Genomic DNA, 20,667 nt, shown 5'->3' with positions numbered 1-20,667 from the left:
GAGCACGTATATACACACATCAAGACGTTGTCCCTATTTAAACATTCGTATCTTGGAAACTGTGGCCCCTAGAAACACAATTCGGGTGTCCTATTAAAGGAAACCTACCACTGAAATCATGCGAGCAGACCACCTTGTAGGCTACTTAATGCTGATGCCCGTAGATAGTTTAGTTAGGCTTGGCGAACTTTAGTTTAGCCAAAATAAATGATTTTCTTACATATGCAAATGAGCCCTCCGGTGCTACCCTACGTCATCTTGCAAGCAGTGGTAGGTTTCCTTTAAAGGGGAGCATCTCCTCCCTACGTGTTTCTTGGTGACACAGAACAGGAGATATTGACTGTTAAAGGTGAAGTAAAATGTGCAATAGTTAAATATACAGATCTCAATTTCTGCAAAAATTTAACAGTGGATATCGCCGGTTCCGTTTCAATCCATATATTATATTAAAAGGGGATACGCTCCTCTTTACAAAGACATAAGAATTGTGTTTCTAGGTGCCACGGTTCGTGAGATATGACCGTTTGAATTGACATCCCCCAGTCGGTCAGCTGCAGAGGACACTTTGCATAAGTACAGCTGGTCCCCTACCTAAGAACACTCGACATACAGACGACCCTTAGTTAAAGACGGACCTCTCTACCGGTGAAGCTCTCTGGATGTTACTATAGTCCCAGGCTGCAATGATCAGCTCTAAGGAGTCTCATGAACATTTATTGATAATCCTTGGTCCAATTATAGCAAAAAATGCTACTTGCCACTGAGGCAAAAAATTTACTTGCATACAAATTCAACTTAAGAACAAACCTATGGAACCTATATTATACGTAATGAATTGATAATCTACATATCAACATTTTGGTAAAGGTTTATATAGTTTTACCGTTCACCAAAAAAAAAAAAAAAAAAATTGTACAACGGGGAAAGTGACCAAAATAAAAGCCTCAGGTTTTTACCTATTCATATGAAAATTCTACCCAGAAAAAAGGGGTGATTAATAAAATTATTATATTATGTTATGTTCTAAATGTTATGATATGTAAAGTGGTTCCATAGATATTGTCATTTATAGAAGAGCAGAACAGAACTGCAAAAAAAGCCATCAATGACCCTGGGTCAGGAAGCGGTTAACATCGTACGGGGGTCCCCCATTACTTCTTCCAAACAGCAGCAGGTGAAGCCCCTAATCTACTTGTTACAGTAAACCCTACATATAGCACCACAACAACATTACATTCCCCCAAATGTGATGTCCGCAGTAAGAGGTCACAAGATGTGCTCAGGTCTGTGCGCACTTCTTATACATACAAGATGATACAATGTAGATTCCCCCCAACACCCCCCACGCACAGCCCAAGCCAACCCTTCACTAGGTGACTATAAGGTGAATGGAAATGACACATATGACGCTGTTTAGCTGAAAACACGCAAACCACGATCAGAAATACACTAGAGAGGTTTCCACTGACTATAAGGGGAAATGACATCAGACGTTTAGGCATGTCACAGAAAAGTTGTGGGTTTTTTTAAGAATAAAAATATATACGGTATATATTTGTTATTTCCTGCAGAATATAGCAATGCGGTGGATGTGTCAGGAAGCCTATAGGAGGGACATAGGGAAGATCATGTATTAGGGTCAGTGGAAGGTGGCGATGAGAAAGAGTAATAAGAATAATAAATTTATATGGCGCACACAGATTATGCAGCGCTGCACAGAGCTTCCCAAATCAGTCCCTGCCCCCAATGGGGCTCACAATCAAATCAACAGTATGTTTTGGGGTGTGGGAGGAAACCGGAGAACCCGGAAGTAACCCATGCAAACACGGAGAGAACATTGCAGATGCAGATATTGACCCCAGGTACCCAGCGCTGCAAGGCTGTAATGCTAACCACTAAGCCACCCTGCCGCCCAGTAGTAGTTATTCCCAACCACGTCGTGTGGACCTCAAAGTGTCCAAAAATAACACTGGAAGGAAGACTGATCTGTGTGTGAATCAATCCAGAGTCAGAGGCCTACCGGACTACATGTACCAGACTATACAGTACAATCAAAAATCCACTACATTGCAATCACTAGGCCTAATGAAGCTCATCTGTAGGTCCATACTGTACTCCAGTACGTTCTGTCCATCTTCACAGCATTGGTCTACTTTGTGGCTCCGTCAGTGTGTTTAATGTTATATCAAATCGATAAGACCTTAATTTTCAAGCAGGGACGAGCCCATGATCATATCTTCAGTATTATTACTCACCAACTTTCCACAGACAGCCAAAAGTTTCAAAAACATTACTTATCCAAAGCTACGACATCATGCCCCTTCCTTACTTCTCATGTTAATCATTAAAGCAGTTCAGGGATTCTATTCTATTCATGCACCAGGAAGACCAGGATGATCAGTAGAATGTGTATCTAGAACTTTGCAAAAATCTGATGGATTCCGTAAACAATTAACCCGAAAAATAAGCTAAAAATGACTAATTATAAGGGGATTTTTTACAAGGATGAAGTATAGGATGGAGGGTTGGATTATTTCTAAGTCAAGTTTGCTCTGCCCAAAGCTATTCTTCCCGGCTCCCATAATACACCTGCACGCTCTGTCCTAATGAAGGTGCATGTGCTTTGTCACTGGGGAGATGGGAGTCTTATCCTTTAGCAATGAATAACAGGCGACTATCAGAATCTATAACCACAGAACATTGGTACGTAAAGCCCCCCCAACACTATAAATCCTCTTCCGCCCCCCTCTTCAGAAGTTTATAGCATCTTCACAGAGACAGAAAGCAGATTAGACATGTCCCGACCACTCCCAGTGCAATGTAATCCGCGTGCAGGTGGCCTTTTGTTAGCCAGAACAAGGAGTAAACTGATCGATGGTTGCCAGCAGGTAACTGGGTGCATCTATCTATACAATGGATGCAGATCTCACAGTATACCCCGAGGAGAGCAGTCCATGTGCAGCATAATGGGAGGCTCCCGGCGGCAATAACCATTTGACCATTAACAAATTCTCAGTGATTAATGAGGGTCTATCTGTTGCTTTGACCCCTAATAAATTCCGACAGAAGGCTACAGGACATGCAGCCATAATGATCGTACCCTCACTGATGAGAATGTGAATAGGGGTTAGCAATATTACTTGGTACAACCCCTGTAAGGGTTCATTCATACACCCAGAGTGTAGTGGATATACACAATACAGCCACAAGTCCTGGTCTGACACAGGGCCTAATAACCCCAACTAAAAACTTTACAGGTCCACACGCAACTCCTCTTTTATAGGATGGCATTTGTGTCTGCATTCGCCACTTAAAGAGGACCTTTCACCGCCTTACAAAAGTGGAGATTTACATACCCTAGTATGGGCTCTGGGGCACTTTCAATATTGGCTCCATTGTTGCCGAGATATCAGTCCCGGTATATGACACTGTATTTGTGTCGACTGTCAGAGAGGAGGAGCCGGAGCATAGGAGGGGGCACTCTGACAATGAGAAAAATCCTCATAACACATGTCCCCTCCTCTGCTCCAGCTCCTCCTCTTTGACAGTGAAGTGGATTAAAGTGGTCAGATACCGGGACTGAAATCCTGGGGGACCAAAAACAAAATTCAAAGTGCCCCAGAATCTGTGAGATAGCCCCTACAGTATGCTATGTTAATCTCTGAATGTGTCAGGTCTTCCTTGAACTCAACACTGCAAAGGTTAAAAGCTCAGGGGCAATCACACAACACAACTAGTCATGCCGCGGGTCAGGTAGTATTCTAGTCACCCGATATATTGTACAATCTCATCTCCTATGCGGGTACTTTACAACACGGAGGGTGGCCGGCTATGCTGCAAGTGCGTCCTGTGTGGACTTAGCCCTAAGGACATAACGTAAAACAAACACAAGTACACGGAGCTGGGGGCCTCCTGACAGCCCAATTATCTGTCCCCTATTTTTTTTTACAACTTCTGAGGAACCGGAACGCTGAATTCCCCACTATGCCCCTGCATGTACTTTAACTGACAACAACCCAAACAATGCTCATTGTAAGTGTAATTAAGCCAGTAATTGAGAAGTGGAGGCACTCCCATCCTTCTTACACAATATCCTCCTCTTTGTAGCTTCACATTCCACAGAGACTAAGTGAGGCAGAGATTACAGCCCCCAACCCATCACCTGTCACCCGCTGGAAACACTACAGACTCCCTGCAAGCTGTCCGCAGCTACCAAACACGCATTATCGTTCCTGTCCAGCTCAACACCAAAAAGGCAACGTATATATAACTGGATCTGGAAGCACAAGAGATCATCTCTCCTGGACACTACCCATGCCCTGCCACATAGGGACATCATATAAAGGGGGGAATTGGGTTGTGCCTCTTGTTCAGTCCAATACAGGAGCTCCTAATGTTACAATTCTGTTTCATACTACAAGTCAACGTCCACACCAATTCAGTAAGGAACTGCATATGTCATATTCACATTGTGTGAATATAACCTTAGAAGGGGGTGACCGTTCATCCTCTTAATACAAAACTGGGGGTCTGAGAACTGGGATCCCCATAAAACACAGAAACAGGAGAAAGTAAGTGCCTTCCATGTACTTCACTAGAACTTCATTCCCTCCTATGGGAGCTCCCATGGTCCAAAATTAGTCAATGGAGCCACTTGCACCAATCCAATGATCATGGGGGGTCCCAAAGGTTGAACTCCTATACTACAGACAGGAGAATCATGTATGTTTTGAGACAGCGGGGAGATATATAAGGGCCGGTACCCCAGCTTTTTGGAGTACAAGCCCCGAAATAATCCAAAATTGCCATCATTTCCCTCTATACTGCACCTCCACGCTGGCGGCCAAGTTGGGCTCATGCCGGCACACCCGAAAGAGCACAATCCTGCACTAGACAAGGCCTGGCGTAGAAATGTACATCAGCGCAGCCACAGGTCAAGTACATCAGGAGGCGCCAAAGGGGCCTCCATCATACACCAGTGCACGTAGCCCCGGTCTATGAAAAATTCCCCCCCAGCTTTATCCCAAAAACAGTGCCAGCACCTTTCTATTGGTAGTGTGTGGTATTGCAATTAAGCTACATTCCTTATCAGATGGTGGCAATGTTTTTGAAACACAGCAGCCATGTTTCTGAGCCTCTGGACAACCCCTTTAAGGCAGTGAATAGAATAAGACATAAGCTATCTTGAGGTACAATGTTACCCAAATAATCTAGCCACATGGACGACAGGCCCCAAGGCGCCCTGTTTAGTAAGCTTACAAGATTTGATACAAATCCATCCAGTCCTAAATTTCACAAACATTAGCGTCTTAGAAACATCACTTATTCCCTCGCCTTGTATGCATACAAGCGTGTGTGACTATACATGCAATAGGTCAAAGCGTGTACAGCGGTACATATAGAGACTCACATACACATGTAACACAACAAAAACTAAGCAAAAAAAGTTACAAAAACACCAAATGAAGCAATGACTTTCCAAACCCCAGTGTCCGAAATACAGTCTGAAATCTTACCCCTAATCCCCCCACAACCTCCAGAACCCCCCAAAAAAGCGGAATAAGGAATCCACCAACGTACAAGCTGGAAAGCCATTTCCTCTCTTCCGATCTCACGAAGAATAATGCAAACTCTTGTAGTGCGTCTGCGTGTTTACGTGATCTGTCGGGGGGGATTTATGGAGTGCGTGTAGGATGAAAGACTTTTACGTGAAAAGTAGGAAAAGATGAAATCTGTGCGCAAGATGCCATGAAAGGCCGGGGGGGGGGGGGTGGAAGCTATTAAAATGTTTCCTCGCATTCGAGTCAAAAAAATAAATAAAATTCTTTTAGAATTTTTAGAGGCAACAGGAAAGTTGTGGGCTGTGTTTAGATGTCGCAGGAAGAGCGAGGACGCACAATGAGAAAGGGGATACACAGAGTGAAGAGGAACAGGATGTAATGGGGGGAGGGCTGCAAAACTGATGAGTGCATGTCTATACGGGGCAGTAGCGCCCGCCTGGGTCTGCTATCCTCTCTCGGGCTAGTGAATGTGAATAGAGCCCCTGGAAGCTTGTGGAATGTGATGGGCTCAGCAGTCCTGTGCTGACACCTCATTCACGCCCTCCCTGTCCCCACCCTCCATCAACGCACCAGGCCACAACATGTTGACACAGCTCCAGAGCAAAAAAAAAAACGCACCATCATCACAACCCGATCAATCATCTTTTATTTAGGGGCGCAGTGCGAGGAGCAGCCACACCATAACGCCGATAATGGTTCTGCTTTAGACCCATTATCAATAAGAACATTAAACTTATTTTCTGTTGGCTGAACTTCTTTCACAAAAGTCGTGGAAAAGTTCCTGGAAATTCTCAGAACGCCAGCGATATGGAGATAAAGTAGTTTATCGTGGTGCTGGTTTTGGGGGGAGGGGGGATATTTTTGAAGTTCCCGTCACTTATCTTGCGGAGTCAGCCTCTCATGGCTGATAAGAGGGAACAATAGACTGCCTTAAGCTAAACAGCAACTGTAGAGACAACAGGCTATGGCAATAGTACACATTACTCATATACTGGTTAAACGCCCCTGCGATATAGTGCGATTGGTCGCCGCATAGCCAATATGTATGGAAATTACCCGAATCTCACCTGATGGTAAAAGTTGGGGGCATAAGTATCAGGCAGACAAATTCATTGGTTCTCAGAGTAACATGCCAGCAATCGTCCACAAACATGCCAGTCCCCGCGCCTCTTTTTTTAAAATTTTTTTATTTATTTATTTTTTTAAAGAATGCGTGCACGCTCAGCTGGGCCAAGGAGTAGGGGCGTCCACAACATATGAAAATAACCTAACACAAGATATGTAAGGCGTATTACCTGTCAAGTTGTACCTAGTTTGCAAGGAGTGCCCTAGGCAATAACAAGATGATCGGTGAGAGTTTCACTGATGGGACCCCCATGAGCATGAGAAAAGGACCTGCCGCTCAGGATAACAGAACCGCTGTGGTCCGGATTGCTGTCGGACTATTACCGTGATTAGTGAGGATCCCACCCCCACGATCACTTTGCCGGGTAGGTGCGAGAGCTGGAAGGACGTGCTCTGAGGTGTACCTAGCTCTCACACCTTGTAACCCGGCCCTGCGCACAATACTTGAGGTTGTGCGGTGCAGCTGGGGATGAGCCCCACAACTCCTCAATAACAGGCGCACCGCACATACGCAGAGTGATGTGAACAGGGGGCATTGTCATGGGACGTGTGGAGGGGTGGGTTTACAGGGCACAGAGGCCATGTGGAGGCATGGGAGACCTTGACTGAATTGATGAGAGAAACCAGGCTCAATAAAAGTATATATATAGTATTTATTAAAAAGGGAATAAAACCAGGCTGGGACAAAGCGTACAGAATGCACAAAGGAACCATGGAAAAACAATTACAGTCATCTAGAAAGTACTGTTTGGGGTCTATATGAGGTTCTGTGGTGACAGGTTCCCTTTAATTCAACCCCTTTATAAGACCAAGCAACTATAAAGAAAAAACGAAAGTATAGATCTCGAAATAACTTTAAAAAAGTCCCAATGATCAGGACTTAATTCAGGAATATATCCTCTAAGAACTAAATGTACAATTTAGTTACATTTTGTTAAAATGAACAACATGTAACTAAATGTGTATGTACAAACCCACAGCTGCTGTATAGAGACTACACTGCAATTCTCATCCAATGCCTTGGTCTGAACACAGTCTTAGCACACAAGTATCTACGCACCAAGTCTCATCTGCATACTTGTAACCAAAAACCAGGAACTGGGGCCTAGAAGTAGAAGTGGTAAAAATATATTTTGTTTTACACTTCCTCAAAAATATATTATCATTTTTGACTGCCTGCCTGGGGGCCCTACCGCCTCTGATCATGAGAATGGATGCCCCAAGATGTAAGCGTGTGACCAGTGCTCTATTCACATCTATGGGACTGACAGCACAGCATTCAATCGCATTCAATCAATTCAATTTTGGGGATCCCAATAACCAAACATTTAGCAAGGATATTCACCCTTTGCACTGGAGGATAACCAAAGACATCCCACCACAAACCACCCTTAGAATTAAGACAAACCTGATATTAGGGTAATAGGACCTTCCCATGTGCCCTCAACCCAAAAAGTACTGGACCCCTCATTACATAACCCATCCAGGATTCATAAGAATGTGTATGACCCTCTACTGCATCAATAGTACATAATGAGATATCATAGACATGGTCATACAATGAAGTATTGCAATTCAAAGTGTTTCCCCACCAGCAAAAAGTAAAAATCCACACAGTGCAGAAAATCTCTAACAAAAACACCTTATTCCTCGTATATTTCACTAACAATAGAAGGGGGTCCTCTGCATTGTATGATCACAGATCAAGTCCTCCCTCACATATACAGAAGACTCTACCTCTCGCCCCTTCCGGCCATTCCTCATCCCAATCTCTCCGGCTCAGACCGGCATGAACATGAGCTCTGTTGTTACATGAGCTCATGCATGCACACAGACGGACGGGAACACCATGTCCCATGCAAATACACCACTTATAGCCCTTCCCCTCCGACCCCCCACACAGTTATTCTACAGTCCAGATTGTTAGTTCTTCTTGTACTTTCCCTAAACTTCCCGTCCCTCTCGGGCGCTGTTATTTTTGTCATCTCTGCATGGTCTACCACAGAAGCGACTAGCAGTGTGTACTGTACTTAAAATACGTATCGCCCTATATACTTATCTCCTTCACCTCAAACTCTATATTTAGGAGGGGACACCGATTCATCCACCCAAAATCAGACCCAATGAAACCATAAAAACATAAATGCAAAATGACTTAGGCTACATTCACACTGCCGTATGGGGGACGTATATACGGCTGATATACATCCCCCATAGACAGCAATGGGCGCGCGGCGGCACACGTGCGGCACCGTACCGCTCCGTACCCCGGCACAGTACGGCGGGCAACGGCAGTGTGAATGCAGCCTTAAAGGAAGTTTGTGTAGTATCCGAAATGTAAAATGGGACAATCAGCTCTTGCTTCCGGATAGCCCTAGAAGCTGGATATAGGATTTATGTATGGGACATAACCTACCAAGCTTGGTAGGTGAGCAAATAGTCTGGCGACCACAAGGATCAGACATGTTGAAATGCAACTGCACGATCCTTAAATCCCCATGACATCAGGGGTCCCATACACATAACATCATCTACAAATCTCCCACAAAATGTATAGGACCGGGTAACAAAAGTCTGAACCCTCCTCAAACGTGTTATATTTTTACGGATGGGACGCAGACATCATTTAACTGGCCACGTGAAAGTGTTATTTTTTACAGATCCATTTGGAGTCTGTAGAAAACTCGGAGCAGGTCCTGACCCAAGTCAGTCTATGGTAACAAGTAAAATACGGTCGTACACACACCCTCCGTATTTAGGGATCTGTTATGCAATACAATCAGGTGACCCTTCAAGAGGTCAGGATAAGCTAGAGACATTTGCCAGGCTTCCGTTTTTGTTTTTTTTTGGATCCATGAAAAAATAACGGAAGACACGGGACACCCGACTTGAGAAAGGGTTACAGATGGAGGACAAACAGATGGCAAAATACGGACCAAGCACATCTACATGCAGGTATGGCAAACTTTAACGTCCCCATGGGTGCACTAATACAAGACCTCACCAAAACACGTATGGATATAAGGGTGTACGCCTCCTACGAGGGGTTCCTAGTGAGTGGGGGGGGGGGGAGACTTATCCAACACCTCCCCCCATGTACCTCCATAGGAGGGGATCAATACTCTAAGCATATGTTCAGATGGGTAACACACTGATGGGTCGTGAGTCCTCGCCAACCCATTACACCTCCACCTGGGGGTCCTTACTGTATAAAATAACTTCTCCATGAAAGGGTCTGCATCACAATCACTAATATGGCCGCTGAAAACTTACCCAACAGAAAAAAAAAAAACAGACACAATTTCTTAAAAAACAAAGTTAATTTTAGAGAGCAAATATCCGCCCAGAATAAACTTTATAGGTAGTTTATGACTATTACAACCCCTATAGCGACAAAACGGAGGCGTTGGAGCATTTTACTTCCGATTTTGTTGTGTCGCGAAAAAGGGAGGGGGGGGTAATGCGATAATTGTTCAATTCCAACACACAAAAAGACACAAAATCCAATGGGATGAGAACACAAGAGGGGGCCTTTAAGGAGTGATGAAGGAGGTAGAGAGGAGGTGGTGGAGTTGCCCTTTAAGCCATTGCCCTGTTACCTTCATAGAGCAGGAGGAGGTGCAGCGTGCAGGGCTGTGCCGGACATGTCAGGCAGTGAGCGGGGCCCCTCTGCATGCTCAGCTCGCTGCTGCTGCCATCTTGTCCCGGCCCTGAGCTCCGTCACCGTCCTTCTGTGGAGCCCCCCGGAGCGGCGGGTGCCCGTGTGGCTGTTGCTGCGGCTCCTTCCTCTTCTTCTTCCTCCCCCTCAGTGAGCGGCCATCCTCTCGCTGCCGGCGCGGGCTCCCTGTCTCGCTCGGTCCCGCCGCGCACACACCACCGCCGCCGCCGCCCGCTCCCCTCCTAACATGTCGCTCGGGCAGCCTGAGGGAAACAGGCAGTAGCAGCCGAGCGCCGAGCACATCCGCCGCCGAAGAGAAGCGCGACACCTGGCGGCCGTAAACCGTCAGCCCGTGACTAGGTTGTTTACATCGCTGACGTCATATGCCCGTTAACCCCCTGTGTGGCGGTGCTGTTGCACCCATCCAGAGCAACATAGAGGTGGAGGCGGCGTAGAACTGTGTTCATAAACATCCCACCGATGACTCATCTATGATATATACACATACAATAAAAAACTTTGAAATGGCTGATGAAATTACATTTTTAGTCTCTATCATGCTTCCTTGAGAGAAATACCCTTCATTTTAGGCTCTTTTACTGTTCCTTGATGATCAGATCCACAATAAGTCGCCTGTGATGCCCCATTTCCACACATTTCCTCACAGAAAAATTCAGAAAAGTCAGAAAAATTCTACATAAAAACTATGCAGGACGCAGCGCATTATATATTCCAGACCTATCCAGCTTTATAGGGTGATATCCGGTGTATATGTGCAGTAATTTGGCACATTTCCACACAGAAATGTTATTTTTTACCAAAAAGTCCATGAAAATTCTGCATAAACATGGTGTATGACACATCACATCCATATTCCAGGCCTATCCAGCTATATAGGGTAATACCAGGTTTATAGGATCAGCATCTAAACAATGGGGCTCACTAAGGGTCCACGGAGCGCATTTTCGTCGGGTTTCCCGACAATTTCAGTTTTGCACCGAATTGCCCCGGGATTTTGGAGCACGCGATCGGATTTTGGTGCATCGGCACCGGGTTTCACGTGACAGAAATCGGGGGATGTGGCCGTCAGACAACCCGACGGATTCGGACAACGCGCAGGATTTAACATTTAGAAGCAGGTGAACTCAGGCGTACCTCGGCGCAGAAGCGACGGATGCAGGAACTCGGGCGCACGATCTTTGTGAATCGCACACAGAAATTGTGTTTTTCACAAAAAGTCCATGAAAATCTGCATAAACATGGTGCGTGACACATCACATCCATATTCCAGGCCTATCCAGCTTTATAGGGTGAGACTAGGTTTAGTCCGGTAATGTCCAGTAATTTTGCACATTTTGCCAGCGAGTTTGGTCTGACAAGTCCGCTCTGTACGATTTTACGGATTTACTGGTCCAAATCTAGAATCACTGAACTGAACTCAGCTTATTAGTTCAGTTCAGTAGTTCTAGGTCCAGTCCAGTAAATCCCACATGGAGGTGGAGATGCTACATGAAGAATGCTTTGGATAGGGGGAAAAGTTACTTATGTTTGACAACTCCTTGACGAACCAGTTAAACCTGTTGCCCACCAGCGAGTTTGGTTTGACAATTCCGCTCCAAACGCTTGTGGGATCTACTGGATCAAATCTAGAATCACTGAACTGAACTCAGCGTGTCAGTTCACTTCACTAGTTCTAGGTTCTGTCAAGTAAATCCTACATGGAAGCGGAGGCGTCATAGAACTGTGTTCATAAACATCCCACCTATGACTCATACAACATATCATAAAGCATTAAAATTGGTTATGAAATCACATTTTAGGCTCTATGATACTGCCTTGTGGGAAATAATATGAATTTTAGGCCTCACTATGGTTTTTTTATGTGCCCCAATTTTGCACATTTCTACATAGAATTTTTATTTTTCATAAAATGTCCACAAAAAGTGCATAAAAACTGTGCGTGACGTATCACATCAATATTCTTTACCTATCCAACTTTATTTGGAGGCACTGAGTTCATAGGGTATCCACCTAGACCCCAGTATTTTTACTCTCCTAAGCCGCCTTGTACCATAGCCGTCCCAAAAAATGAGCAAAAAAACGCTGGGCATGCACTGGCGCTCCATTTACACAGGTTTTTCAAGTCACTGGTTTTGCTGATCGCTGTGGCCAGGAGGATAAGTTATTTTTACTGGACAACTCCTTGAAGAACCCGTTAAGCCAATGCCCACCAACAAGTTTGGTCTGACAAATTTGCTTATAAAGTTTGGGTTGTTATCGGAAAGGGTCATTATACTAATTGGAGGCAACAAAGGGGGACATTACATAGTGCAGGGGGGTACACTACGGTCCCACTAGGGCACAGGCCAAGGGCAGAGCTTGTGAGACGCAATTTTTATCTGCATCTTTTGTCCCGCTTTTGGGGTCTTCAAAATAAGGAAGTGTGCGCATGTCCAGCCCCAAAAATGTTGACATCACAGTGTGAAGTATAGTAATGAAATACTGTCTCTAGTGAGCTTACGGGCACGCTGACCCCCGGCTGCTGTAGTAACACTGACATTAGCTTTTCAGTTTCGCAACAGTTGGTACAAATAAGAATTGACGTCCTTCATGGCCATGTGATCGCCAACAAAAAGTGTAGGAAGGGATAAAGGTTAGATCACCTTTGCAAGTGGCCAAATTTACTAAAGTCTTTATTGCCCCCCAGATCTGAATATTAAAGAATATTAAAATGTAAGTTTTCCATTCCATTTTTCATTTTGAAACCTCATGCTCCCATTATTCCTCTTCTGCTACAATCGTCACGTAATCCTTGTACTGTATTGCATGCATTTTCCATGTTTTACGACATCTGTGTTTATTATATCTGTTATTATACTATGCGAATTAACTCTGTACTGTGACATCACTGTGTGTATTATCACTGTACTGTGACATCACTGTGTGTATTATCTCTGTACTGTGACATCACTGTGTGTATTATCCCTGTACTGTGACATTACTGTGTGAATTAACTCTGTACTGTGACATCACTGTGTGTATTATCACTGTACTGTGACACCACTTTGTGTATATTATCCATGTACTGTGACATCACTGTGGGTATTATCTATGTACTGTGACATCACTGTGTATATTATCTCTGTACTGTGACATCACTGTGTGTATTAGCTATGTACTGCGACATCACTGTGTGTATCATCCCTGTACTGTGACATCACTGTGTGTATTATCTCTGTACTGTGACATCACTGTGTGTATTATTCTTGTACTGTGACATCACTGTGTGTATTATCCCTGTACTGTGACATCACTGTGTGTATTATCCCTGTACTGTGACATCACTGTGTGTATTATCCCTGTACTGTGACATCACTGTGTGTATTATCCCTGTACTGTGACATCACTGTGTGTATTATCCCTGTACTGTGACATCACTGTGTGTATTATCCCTGTACTCTGACATCACTGTGTGTATTATCCCTGTACTGTGACATCACTGTGTGTATTATCCCTGTACTGTGACATCACTGTGGGTATTATCTATGTACTGTGACATCACTGTGTGTATTATCCCTGTACTGTGACATCACTGTGTGTATTATCCCTGTACTGTGACATCACTGTGTGTATATTATCTCTGTACTGTGACATCACTGTGTGTATTATCCCTGTACTGTGACATCACTAAGTGTATTATCCCTGTACTGTGACATCACTGTGTGTATTATCCCTGTACTGTGACATCACTGTGTGTATTATCCCTGTGCTACGACATCACTGTGTGTATTATCCCTGTACTGTGACATCACTGTGTGTATTATCCCTGTGCTACGACATCACTGTGTGTATTATCCTGTACTGTGACATCACTGTGTGTATTATCCCTGTACTGTGACATCACTGTGTGTATTATCTCTCTACTGTCCCAGCGTTTATTATCTTTATGGTGTTTATATCACTGTGCGTATATTTCTCTGTACTGTGACATCACTGTGTGTATTATTCTTGTACTATTAAATTGGTAGTCCAGGACAACACTTACTGTATACATTATTCCTTTTCTGTGACATTACTATGTGGATTATCTGAATGCTGATATATCTGTGTAAAATTGGTCATTTTAGCGTTTTTAGAATCCGATAACTTTTAACAACCCTTGTCTTTACCAAACCTTTACAACTACAATCTGCATATAAAGTATAATATTTTTTAATATATTTTTTTAAACAATTTGCATGAGTATTCTCTCCCGATCCTCAGATACAGCCTGTACTATAACCCAGAGCTGAATTCACTATTCAGCAGAATTCTATTAATTATGAACAAAGAGCCGCTGATTATTTTTTTTCGACTTAAACTCTGTTACTCAGAATCTGTAACATGTTCTGTTCGGAACATTTTACATTGTAACCTATGAAAATAGAGCAACAGGAACTTATCTGAAATGGTCCTTTAACAAAATCTCACCTTCAAAATACACTACCCCCTCATCACCTGTAAATCTTCATGTCCTACAATTATCTTAATTTATTCCAGTGACTGAATAAAATTGAAGTCAAAACTCTCAGGCTTTTGAACATTTATTTTTTCGATTTTTTTAGAAAACCTCCAGGCAGCCAGGACTTGCATGCTAAGGTTAGTGATCTCCGTAAGTATAGGACTGTGGGTAAGTGGAGAACAATAAGATTCCTTGACATCAGAGCACAATGATGGGGAATTCTTGTTAATTAGTCATGCAACAAAAATGTTGGTTTAATAGAAATTCCTGAAATCCAGTCAATATCCAGATCTTGACCCAGAAGTATAAAGCCAAATTCCATTCATTTCAATGTTCTCCTTAATTCAAAATTTGACCTAGTGGCACAACTACAAGTTGCCCATTGGACCACACCTAACAGACCCTCTACAAGGGCAGATTAAGATTGCTAAGGACCATATATGAATATTATAGCCCCTACAAGTCTCTACCAATTCACTTCCTACATATGGCACAAGAATCTTGGAGAATGGAGGATGCGTGCCTTCTGCTGCTTTCAATCTCAAGTTTCAAGACCTTTGGAGGACCTTCAAAGGTCCTGAAATGGCTCCTGTGTATAGAGAGCAGGAACAGATGTACAAGGGTTTCATAGGTGAAGGTCCTTCTCAGTGTAAAATTTGGTGGGTGTTTGGGTGGGCATGGGTCCCAGTAGGGGTCCCAGTAGGGGTCCCAGCAATCTGACTCTCACCAATCAGCTTGTAAGGGGATAAGTGGACAAGTTGGTACATCCCCTTACTGTAAATCACAGCAGGTTAGGCTCATTTTAAACTACTAGTGAAGAATGGAGGTTTAAAGTTAAAAATCCTTTTGACATCAATGTAAATGTTATGTCGTCCCATACATTCAGTTTAGGTATCTGTTAACTGTTCGTTTTTTGGATGGAAAAAATACGGAAGCTGCAGTAATTTACCTCTGTTTGAAAAAAACGCATGGCTGATGGATCCATGCCAAACTGACCATAACGGATGACATAAGATTTACCTTGATGTCAATGGGATTATTAATTAATATGTTACTGTCAGGATCAGTGGTAGTGGATCCTCTGGACCACCGTGGACGATGACGTAAGCCAACAACTAGGACCGGAGTCTAAGTGGCACTCGGTTATCACCAGAGCCCGCCGCAAAGCGGGTTGGACTTGTTGCCGAGTGGTACCACCAGGTCTTTTCACAGGGGCGACTTTATCCGTGGTGGTGGTCAAGACGAAGTACAGAATCGTAAGGCAAGGTCGCAGTCGGGGACAGGTAGGAGGTCGAGACAGGCAGCACAGGATCAGAGTCAGGGACATAGCGGAAGGTCAGGACAGGCAGCACAGGAGTGAGCCCAGGAACGGAATCAAGGTCACAACGGGAAATTCAGAATAATCGCACAGGGCATCATGAACAGCTTTCTCTAAGACTATGAGGCACAAAGATCCGGCAGGGGACACAGGAAGGGGCTGGAATTTATCAGGGCAGGCGGCTGGCCAGCGCCAATTATCGGAGCGGGTATCTTGGAGACCGCCGCTGGAACCGGGAAAGATGAGTTTGCATGCAGGCAGGCTGGGGCACATGGAGTTACACAGGTGTACCTGGGACCCGGGACATGGATCGCAGGGTCACCCGTGACAGTTACACCTCCGCTGAACCTCCATCCTTCACTTTTTTAACGGAGGAAAGAACGCTAGCGTGAATTAGTCGTCAGAGATTTTGCGTGCCGCTATTCCTGTCCAAGTGACGCTGGTCTCGTCTTCTCTTTTATTCTTTTGTAATGCCAGAAGAAAAAGAAAAAAACTTAAAAAAAAACATTTGGAATTCAAGGGAAAAAAATTCACCAGAGCATGTTAAAGAGGCCTTATCAGAGTAGTCCATAGGTTCTCTCGGATAGCTGGAGATGTGTGGGCAGTCCTGGCTGGATATTCCTGGATCCATCCAGAGATTAGGTGGAAATAAATAGCCGACCTCACATGTCTCACGGAGAGCTGTGACCTGCGCTATCCCAACGCAGAACCATAGGAATGAAGATTATATAATGTGATTCCCTTCTCCGAGCAGGTGCGATCTCTTCTGGTAAGGAGCAGTCGTGGGCAGAATTCTTCCTTAATTCTGTAAACATTTCTTAATGCCAAATTGTAGGCAAAATACTGCAGGTGATAATTAGTACAGCGGCACAGAGGCGGCGAGCGATTTCTATGGAAATGTCAAGATCGTTTTATGATGTTATATTTAGTGGCGCTTTGTTGTCGCCGTTATAACACAACATCGTTAACGCTTTTGTCAACAACAATAACATGAAAGAAGGGAAAAATGGAGACTTTGATAGAAATTGGAATATTTCTAAAAAAAATAAAGTGAAGTTAGAAAATTTTTGGGATTTTTTTTCTTTTAGATATTTTTTTCCTCATGAAATCTCTCTAGAGCTGTTGCAGTGTGTTTTGAAATGCATGTGTTAAACACCACATGTAAATGTGACCAATGTGTGTAGACGGGGTGATCAGGACTCTCACTGTCAATCACTGTGTGTGGGTGGAGTAATCACGAATCTCACTGTCAATCACTGTGTGTGGGTGGAGTAATCAGGACTCTCACTGTCAATCACTATGTGTGGGTGGAGTAATCAGGACTCTCACTGTCAATCACTTGTGTGTGGGCGGGGTAATCAGGACTCTCACTGTCAATCACCGTGTGTGGGCGGGGAGATCAGGACTCTAACTGTTAATCACTGTGTGTGGACGGGGTAATCAGGACTCTCACTGTCAATCACCGTGTTTGGGCGGGGAGATCAGGACTCTCCCTGTCAATCACTGTATTTGGGTGGAGTAATCAGGACTCTCACTGTCAATCACTGAGTGTGGGCAGAGTAATCAGGACTCTCACTGTCAATCACTGTGTGTGGGTGGAGTAATCAGGACTCTCACTGTCAATCACTGTGTGTGGGTGGAGTAATCAGGACTCTCACTGTCAATCACTTGTGTGTGGGCGGGGTAATCAGGACTCTCACTGTCAATCACCGTGTGTGGGCGGGGTAATCAGGACTCTCACTGTCAATCACTGTGTGTGGGTGGAGTAATCAGAATTCCTTTTCCAAATCTTATAAATCTATATATCACAGAGTTCAGCTTCTCCCCCTCTATCATAACCTGCTTCCAGTTTTCTAGGTATACACAAAATCCATGTCTATTGATATAAACTACACGTATATCATACAATTCTTTGTACGTCATGCCTAAAACTATAAGCACACAACATAGTCTCCAGGCATCACGCTTATTGTCTTCACTCTGACACCTGAGACCCTTCATGTAGTCAGTCGGACAGATGCGTCAGTGACAGGGATCTAGGGAGGTCTGCACAGATCTGGACGTAACATTTATGTCTACGACTCGGCACAATACAGTAGAGCGGCTCAGGTGGAGCTTGTTGAGTTGAGAAAGCGTTGATGTGGTGGCCTTATCTAGTTGCTATGGATATAGTAATAGGCCTGAGATTGGCATAGTGTTCTCAATGATGTCTATATATGCGCGCAACTTACATAGTCAACCCACACGCTGCATCCTGTGCCAATTTGCCTCTTTGGAAACCTAATGGAAATTTTACTGCTGGGAAAATAGAACCTTCCAGTAAGAATTTATGGAGAGCAACACATACATACAGAAGTATAAATACATATATGACATACTACATATGATCATCAACATTGTAATACAGGCTGTCCCCTACTTAAGTACACCCGACTTACAGACGACCCCTAGTTACAAACGGACCTCTGGATATTGGTAATTTACTGTACTTTAGCCTTAGGCTACAATAAACAGCTATAACAGTTATCACAGGTGTCTGTAATGAAGCTTTATTGTTAATCCCATTTCTTATGACAATCCAACATTTTTAAAATCCAATTGTCACAGAGACCAAAAAAAAAAAATTGGCTGGGACTACAATGATAAAGTATACAGTTCCGACTTACATACAAATTCAACTTAAGAACAAACCTACAGAACCTATCTTGTATGTAACCCGGGGACTGCCTGTATATCATTGTAAGATGCTTGCCCTATAATGTAAGTCATGTGTGACAGAGTTCCGTGCTACATGTTCCTCTTTTTTAAAGGGGAAGTCCAAACCGAGATATACCAATATTTCATATTTTATTCACATTTTCTGTCATTTCCCAGTGTGCACTGTACAGGATAGGAGTGGTAGTACTGTGACTATACACTCACCGGCCACTTTATTAGGTACAGCTGTCCAACTGCTTGTTAATACTTAATTTCTAATCCGCCAATCACATGGCGGCAACTCAGTGCATTTAGGCATGTAGACATGGTCAAGACAATCTCCTGCAGTCCCGAGCATCAGTATGGGGAAGAAAGGTGATTTGATGCCTTTGAACGTGGCATGGTTGTTGGTGCCAGAAGGGCTGGTCTGAGTATTTCAGAAACTGCTGATCTACTGGGATTTTCACGCACAACCATCTCTAGGGTTTACAGAGAATGGTCCGAAAAAGAAAAAACATCCAGTGAGCGGCAGTTCTGTGGGCGGAAATGCCTTGTTGATGCCAGAGGTCAGAGGAGAATGGACAGACTGGTTCGAGCGGATAGAAAGGCAACAGTGACTCAAATCGCCACCCGTTACAACCAAGGTAGGCAGAAGAGCATCTCTGAACGCACAGTACGTGGAGATTTGAGGCAGATGGGCTACAGCAGCAGAAGACCACACCGGGTGCCACTCCTTTCAGCTAAGAACAGGAAACTGAGGCTACAATTTGCACAAGCTCATCGAAATTGGACAGTAGAAGATTGGAAAAACGTTGCCTGGTCTGATGAGTCTCGATTTCTGCTGGGACATTCGGATGGTAGGGTCAGAATTTGGCGTCAACAACATGAAAGCATGGATCCATCCTGCCTTGTATCAACGGTTCAGGCTGGTGGTGGTGATGTCATGGTGTGGGGAATATTTTCTTGGCACTCTTTGGGCCCCTTGGTACCAATTGAGCACCGTTACAACGCCACAGCCTACCTGAGTATTGTTGCGGACCATGTCCATCCCTTTATGAGCACAATGTACCCTGTAACATCTGATGGCTACTTTCAGCAGGATAATGCGCCATGTCATAAAGCCGGAATCATCTCAGACTGGTTTCTTGTACATGACAATGAGGTCACTGTACTCAAATGGCCTCCACAGTCACCAGATCTCAATCCAATAGAGCATCTTTGGGATGTGGTGGAACGGGAGATTCGCATCATGGATGTGCAGCCGACAAATCTGCGGCAACTGTGTGATGCCATCATGTCAATATGGAGCAAAATCTCTGAGGATCTTCCAGCACCTTGTTGAATCTATGCCACGAAGAATTGATACAGTTCTGAAGGCAAAAGGGGGTCCAACCCGTTACTAGCATGGTGTACCTAATAAAGTGGCCGGTGAGTGTATATACATGATAGAAGTAGTTTTACTGTGCCGTTCCCATATATACATGATAAGAGTAGTAATAATGTGTGGTGCCAATATAATTACAGTATTGGTGTAGTAGTACTGCATGGCTCACATATGTAGAGGATAAGAGTTGCAGTACTGTACTGTGCCCATATACAGGAAGTCCCAGGGTTACGTACAAGATAGGTCCTGTAGGTTTGTTCTTAAGTTGAATTTTTATGTAAGTCGGAACTGTATATTTTATAATTGTAACCCCAGACAAAAAATTTTGGATTTTAAACATGTTGAGTTGTCATAAGAACCAGGATTAACAATGAAGCCTAATTGCAGCCACCTTTGATAACTGTTATTCAGATCATTGTAGCC

The 20,667-nt window shown here is 44.0% G+C and overlaps 1 protein-coding gene and 1 long non-coding RNA gene across 3 annotated transcripts in view; one reads left to right on the top strand and one right to left on the bottom strand.

Moving 5' to 3' along the window:
• Positions 1–10,663, bottom strand: part of HIPK3 (homeodomain interacting protein kinase 3) — a 65,334-nt gene extending 54,671 nt beyond the window's left edge. For both annotated transcript variants that reach the window (XM_072118623.1, XM_072118624.1), the window contains exon 1: positions 10,286–10,663. In XM_072118623.1, the coding sequence (XP_071974724.1) occupies positions 10,286–10,361 (76 nt within the window). In that variant the 5' untranslated portion in view covers positions 10,362–10,663. The remainder of the gene's footprint in view (positions 1–10,285) is intronic.
• Positions 10,664–13,049: 2,386 nt separating this feature from the next.
• The window catches only part of LOC140069046 (uncharacterized), a 37,911-nt gene continuing 30,293 nt past the window's right edge, over positions 13,050–20,667 (top strand). The window contains exons 1-2 of the long non-coding RNA XR_011848697.1: positions 13,050–13,077; positions 14,949–14,982. This is a non-coding gene — a long non-coding RNA (uncharacterized lncRNA). The remainder of the gene's footprint in view (positions 13,078–14,948; positions 14,983–20,667) is intronic.

This window comes from Engystomops pustulosus, chromosome 7, assembly GCF_040894005.1.
Source record: "Engystomops pustulosus chromosome 7, aEngPut4.maternal, whole genome shotgun sequence".
Taxonomy (NCBI): Eukaryota; Metazoa; Chordata; class Amphibia; order Anura; family Leptodactylidae; genus Engystomops; species Engystomops pustulosus.
The sequence above is the reverse complement of the archived record's forward strand: the minus strand, read 5'-3'. Positions and strand labels throughout refer to the sequence as shown.